At 43.2% G+C, this 6,592-nt stretch overlaps 1 protein-coding gene across 1 annotated transcript in view; it reads left to right on the forward strand.

Annotated features, from left to right (window-relative positions):
• Positions 1–6,094: 6,094 nt before the first annotated feature.
• The window catches only part of ETH_00015665 (uncharacterized protein), a gene marked incomplete at both ends in the record, with an annotated part of 3,047 nt that continues 2,549 nt past the window's right edge, over positions 6,095–6,592 (forward strand). Inside the window, one exon of the mRNA XM_013374621.1 lies at positions 6,095–6,482. Within this exon, the coding sequence (XP_013230075.1) occupies positions 6,095–6,482 (388 nt within the window). The remainder of the gene's footprint in view (positions 6,483–6,592) is intronic.

Here is a 6,592-nt window from a genome sequence, read left to right on the forward strand (position 1 = left end):
AAAAAGAAATAAAATAAAAGTTTTGGAATTTAATTCAAATTTAAATTCAATTTTGTTCCAAAATTCGCTTTTTTGCACAAAAAATGTCCCAGGGAGGCGTGCGAGTCCGCGTGGCGCTGGCAGTCCCAAAACCCCAACGGATACAATTAGGACTTTCTTTCCTTTTCCAAATTCAAATTATTCGAATTTATTCAAATTATTCGAATTTATTCAAATTAATTAAATTTGTTCCATTTAATTCCATTTAATTCGGATTAATTCCATTTGATTCGAATTAATTTCATTCAATTCAAATTTATTCCATTTAATTCGAATTAATTCGAATTATTTCCATTTAATTCCATTGAATTCAAATTAATTCCATTTGGTTCAAATTAATTCAAATTAATTCCATTTAATTCCATTTGATTCAAATTAATTCCATTTGGTTCAAATTAATTCCATTTAGTTCAAATTAATTCCATTAAATTGGATTTAATTCCATTTAATTCCATTTGATTCCATTTAATTCCATTTGATTCCATTTAGCATTTCATTCCAATTAAAAGCATTTAATTTAATTAAAATCTTTTTAATTCCAATTAAACTCTTTGCTGCTGCTGCTGCTTTTTTGAGCCCACTGAGGCCGAGCTGCGGCAGCCCCACTCCCAAACCCTAGCTAAACCCTAAACCCTAGACCCTTATTTGCTTCAAACCCTAAACCCTAAACCCCGATTTGCGTCAGAGGCATTTGCCTTTGCCTGAAAGGAATTAAAAATAAAAAAAAAATTCAAAACTGAATTCTTTAGTGCCAATTCATTTGCCACTTCTTTCTCTGCTGCTGCTTAGCGCTTTATATTAGCTAGCTAGCTAGCTAGCTAGCTGCGTGGCTACAAACATAGCTAGCCGCTGGTGCGTCTTCTGTAGCTGCTTAGCTAGCTAGCTAGCTAGCTAGCTAGCTAGCTAGCTAGCCAGTTGTTTAGCTGTACTTGGCGGGTCTCTGAGTCGCTAGGCAGCTGCCCTCCTGAGATAGCTAGCTGCTCCCTGCTAGCTAGCTAGCTAGCTACTCCCTGCTAGCTAGCTAGCTAGCTAGCCAGCCTGTGCAGCTGCCTGGCTAGCTAGCTGGCTGTGTGGCTAGCAGTGCTTTCGTTGGGGAAGTGCTCGTTGGCCAAACCCTAAACCCTAAACCCTAGGCTGCCAGCCCGCAGGGCCGCGCTGCCCCTTGACAGCTAGCCACCAGCTAGCCACCAGCTAGCCACCAGTTCGCCACCAGCTAGCCACCAGCTGGCCACTAGCTAGCCACCAGCTAATCGCTAGCTAGCCACCGGCTAGCCACCAGCTAGCCAGAGAGCAGCAAAAGGAAATTTGGGAAGCAGCAAAAGCCCCCTGCCGGAATCGAACCAGCGACCTTCAGCTTACAAGGCGGACGCTCTACCGACTAAGCTAAGGAGGCGGAAGTTGCGGGAAAATGGAGTTTAGAAATTCTTTTCTTTCGCCAAGAAGTCCTCCTTTTGGTTCTTTTAAGCTGCTAATTTATGTAAATTATAAATCTGCTCGTTTTTAAATCCATTTGAGGCTCAAACGCCGTTCAAATGCGCTATTTGCTGCTGCTGCTGCTGCTGCTGCTGCTGCTGGGGCTGGCTGGGGCTGCTCCACACGGGGTGGGCGAGAAGGCGCGGACTTGTGGGTTTGTTCGTTTAATTTCTGTTGTTTTATTTTTAAAAGTAAATAAAATTGTTTTTATAAAAATAAAATAAATAAATTCGTTTTATTTTCTTTTATTTCTTTCTGTCCTGGTTTTCCGCCGTGGACCAGTGGTCCACTGGGGGGGGCAGCGCTGTGGCTGCATGCACGGTAGTTCGAGCGGCAGCACTAAAACGCGGAAATATCATATTTAATGTTTAATTTGTTATAAAAATAAATATTTAGTTTTAATAATTAAATAAATAATTAAAATCAATGTTGTAGCTGCGGAAAACTGAATGGAGTGGCAAGAGCCCCAAGTTCCTGCGCTGCTCCTTCTTGAACTGCTGCTGCTGCTGTTACTGCCGCTGCTGCTGTTGCTGTTGTTGTTGCTCTTGTTGTTGCTGCTTCTGCTGTTGCAGCTGCTGTTATTGCTGTTGCTATTGCTGTTGCTGCTGTTGCTGCTGTTTTGCCGTTGCCGCCGTTGGTGCTGCTGCTGCTGCTGGTGCTGCAGCTGCTGTTCTTAGAGTGCCGCAGCTGCTGCTGCAGCAAGCCGCTGGCTTCGAACGAAAGACAGCAGAAATAATCTGTCTAAATTATCTAATTAATAAACAAAGAGGCGCTGCAGCCCAAACCCTAAACCCTAAACCCTAAACCCTTGGCAAACAGGGGCTACGAGCCTGCCTTGCTGCTTGCACCTAAACATTAAACCTTAAACCCTAGATCCTAAACCCTAAACCCTAAACCCTTGGGCGCGAGTCCAAACCCTAAATCGTGGAATTAAAAGCTTGCATAAAGGGTTTATTGCCTCCCTGCCTGTTGCTAAAGAAGCCCCCAGATGAAGAAGGTCTAGGGCCTTCTTTAGAGTCAAATAAGAATAAAAAAAATTAAAATAAATAAAAAGAAGAGGAAAAAGAAAAAGGAAATTTCAAACAACAAAAAGAAAAAGGAAATTGAAATTAAAAAAGAACAAAAGTAAAATTAAATTTAAATTTAAAGTTAAAGAGTTTATTAAAAGCCTTCTGCCGGAATCGAACCGGCGACCTCCCGCTTACTAAGCGGATGCTCTACCAACTAAGCTAAGGAGGCGAAAGTGACCTCTAGAGAAGAACTATTTGGCCCGATCCTGAATTGAAATGGATCATATTCCCCTAAATTTACCTCATTTTAATTGATTTTAATCATTGTTTATTAATTTTAATTAATTAATTCAAAATGCTGCTTTTAAACTGATTAGTTTCGCTTAATTCTTTCGAAAGAAATCCCTCTCGGACTTCGCGCGGCCTCCGCCACTTCGTCTTCTGCGCTGCAGCTCCCAAATTGCACTTTTGCAAAAACTTGGGGGAAACTGAATAAATTGGAATGAAATGAATTTAAATTATTGATGTTAATTTAATTTAAGAGTTTAATCCATTCAATCGATTAAATTAAATGAATTAAACTGCGCAGATCGCTCAGGAGGCTTCAGCAACGAAACCCGGGATGCACACCGCCGCCGAGACACCCGAGCCCCGGCGAAGTGCCCAGTGGCCAGAATTGCCTGTAAATTGCCTCAATATGTTTCAAATTTGCGCTAATTAATGAAATTAAATCAACTTAAAGTAAAATAAAGGCATTTAGTCTGGAATTAGGGAAAATAAATTGCGTTCAAGCTCAAGTTCGCGCCAAATCGCTCTTTTCAGAAGGTCACTTTCGCCTCCTTAGCTTAGTCGGTAGAGCATCCGCTTAGTAAGCGGAAGGTCGCCGGTTCGATTCCGGCAGAAGGCTTTAAATCAAGTTCTTTTTATATTTTTGAATTATTTGACTTTTAAATGGCTTTTAATCGACAAAAAAGCACGAAGAAGCTGCAGCAGCAACGCGGGAAGCAGTTCAAACAAAACAAAAAAAGAATTAAAGTCATTTAAGTGAGAATTGTAAAGACGTTTCTGTTTTCATTTCTTGATGCCCAAGAAGACTTTGTTTAAGTTCTTGCCTCTTTTCATCTGCGCCAAGTGCAGCCTCTCAAAGCAGCAGCAGCAGCAGCAGCACCATCAGCAGCAGCACCACCACCATTAGCAGCAGCAGCAACAGCATTAGCAGCAGCAACAGCAACAGCAACAGCAGCAACAGCAGCGACAGCAGCAGCAACAGCAGAAGCTGCTGCCACAAAATGAGCGTTAACGTAGCAGCCGGGGTGCTGTTTGCTGCTGCTGCTCCTCTGCTACTATTTAAAAAAGAAAAAAGCTTTCTTGAGCGTTAATTGAATTCAAATACTCCTTTAACTTTTGCTGCAGCAGGAGCCGCTGCTGCTGCAGCACTGCAGCACGGGAGGGGTTGTGCAGCTTGCTGCTGAATCGCAAATGCGCTGCAGCAGCCACGTGAGAGCTTTGAGAGGGGGGAAATAAAAAGATGAATTAAAAAAGAATCTCCGAATTTAAATTATTCATTTATTTCAAAATAAAATAAATGAAGAATTAATTAACAACTTCAAACGAAAGAAAGCTGCAAAAGAAATGAAACTCTCCGGTCTCAGCAGCAAACGGGGAAAACACGAAAATTTAACTTTTTTTCCCTTTTTTTGAACAGATGAGCAAAAAATATATTTACAATTATTATTTTTCAAATTTAATTTAATAAATTAATTAATTTATCTTCAAATTGAACTTATTTCAATTCAAAATCTTCGAAAGTGAATCAGAAATTCACTTCTGGTGTTTCTTGCGCTTCCGCTTCAAATCCCTCCAACTCTTTCGGATTTCATTGCCTCCAATATTTATCTATTTATTTTTTTATTTATTTATTTACTTTATTATTTATTTATTTATTTATTTACTTTATTATTTAGTTATTTATTTATTTATTTATTTGTCTAATGTCATTCATTTTGCAGGTCTCTCCGCCTCCTTAGCTTAGTCGGTAGAGCATCCGCTTAGTAAGCGGAAGGTCGCCGGTTCGATTCCGGCAGAAGGCTTTTGGATTTATTTTTTTGAATTCTTTTTTAATTTTATTATTATTTATTTATTTTAATTCGTTTCTGGATCTTTGCGGGCCAAATAAGCCCTTAAAAGCGAGGCAAAAGCCCCATTTAACGGCCTAAGTTGCAAAGAATGGTCCATTTGATTTGTCTTTCAAATAAAACTGAACACTTTGGAGGATCCTGCAGCCCTTGCTTCTTCAGGTGACCAGTGGTCACTGCTGTTGCGCTGCTTTACGCCAGCAGCTCCTTTTCTTAAGAAGAAATGCATTTTAAATTGAAATGAAGTGCACAAAAAAGGGCGCTGCAGCTGCTTTCTTGCTGCAGGTAAGCGCACAGAGAGCAGCTTACTTATGGTTGTTTATTTTGCTGCGCTGCTGCTGCTTTAGCTATGAACAGCTGCTGCTCAGTGGTCCATTGGTCCAATGGTCCACGAGCTGCTGCAGCACAGCGATAAGCCCGAGGCAGCAGCAGCGGCTGCAGCAAATGGCGCAGCAAGCCGCTGCTTGCTGCGCTGCAGCAGCTCGGAGACGCAGAGACTTTAACTGTATTGTTTGATTTAATATTTTTTATTTATTCTTTTTGTCAAAGTGGAAAGTGGCAGCAAAGGGTCGGTGGCTGCTGCTGGCGTCCCCCAGCTGCTGCTCTCACCTCGTCTGCTCCCTTCTGGCAGCCGTAAGACTGATTTTAAAAGCCCATTTTAATTTAAGTTAGTAACATAGATTTTAATTAAAATAAATTTAATTTTAAAGAGCCGAAGAAGGCGAGAAAAGGGGCGTGGCGTTCGCGGTCGGGAGGCTGTGCGCCACCAGTCGGCAGTGGTCCCCCACGGCCTTTGCGCGTCAGCCACAAGTCTTTGCTGCAAACTGCCGCAATTAAGGCTTTAAATGGCACAAACAAAAAAGCAGAAGAAACAAAATTAATTAAAGTGTTTATATGTGGCGTGGTGGCTCTAAAACTAGGCCGCTCAAGCCGGGGAAGGCAAGGGCTGTCGCCGCGAACCTGCAGGGGCAGATGCTGCGGCGCGGAAATGCCGGTCTAGCCCTACGACTTGCGCTGGAAAAAGCTTTAGAATTTTGAATTGTTATTTTGAATTAAATTGTTTAATTTAAAAGTTCAAATTGAAGAGAGGCGGGCGAAGGAAATGCCTGCAGCGGACGCGTCCGGGCCTGGAGTGCCGTTTACCCGTTCAAGCCATTCAACTTTGTCTCGGGCGGATTCAATGTTGATGTTTCGAGCTTGTTTCTCTTTTCTTTTCAATTGAATGGAGTTTAATTTGTTTTTAAAAAAGGATTTAGATGTAGGGACTGGCTGGTGCCCCTTTGTGTTCAATTGCGGCTTCTGCATCCACCTAGTCACTACACCGCCTCCCGCGCGCGGGTCGTCTGCGGGAATTTCCGACTATTTGCTGCTCTTTCTCTGCATAATTTCAAAAGGGATATTTTAATTGATTTATTTATTTTGTTTTCAGTTTTAAAAATGAAGGAAGACGCCTCCGGGCTGCTGCTTTCCGCGCGCCCGCAACTCGATCACCACCGCACTCTGCTGCCTTTGCCAGCAGCAGCAGCTTCTGCTGCTGCTGCTTCACGTCCTTTTGCTGCAGCAAACAGCTTTGAAGTACCTTTCTTGAGGGGCCCTCAGCCACGAAAATGCCTTGGGGACCCCAGGGGGGCCCCCCTAGACTGCTGCCGTTCTTTGCTGCTGCCTGCAAGTGCTGAAGCACCCGCACAAAGAACTTGCAAAGAAGAACTTCGGCACAGCAACACAGGGAGCATTAACTGCAGCGAGCTGGTGCAGTGGAACACAGCAGCAGCAGCAGCAGCAGCAGCAACTCCCGCTGCTGCTGCTGCTGCTTCTGCAGTTGATGGTGGTGTTGTTGCTGCTGCTGCTGCTGCTGCTGCTCCCCAGACCGGCGCAGTATCTGCAGCCCCCACACCACCGCAGGGGCCCCCTGCCCCAGCGGCCAGGGGGGCCCCC

Source organism: Eimeria tenella, genomic scaffold (assembly GCF_000499545.2).
Source record: "Eimeria tenella Houghton genomic scaffold, Eth_scaff22, whole genome shotgun sequence".
Lineage (NCBI taxonomy): Eukaryota > Apicomplexa > Conoidasida > Eucoccidiorida > Eimeriidae > Eimeria > Eimeria tenella.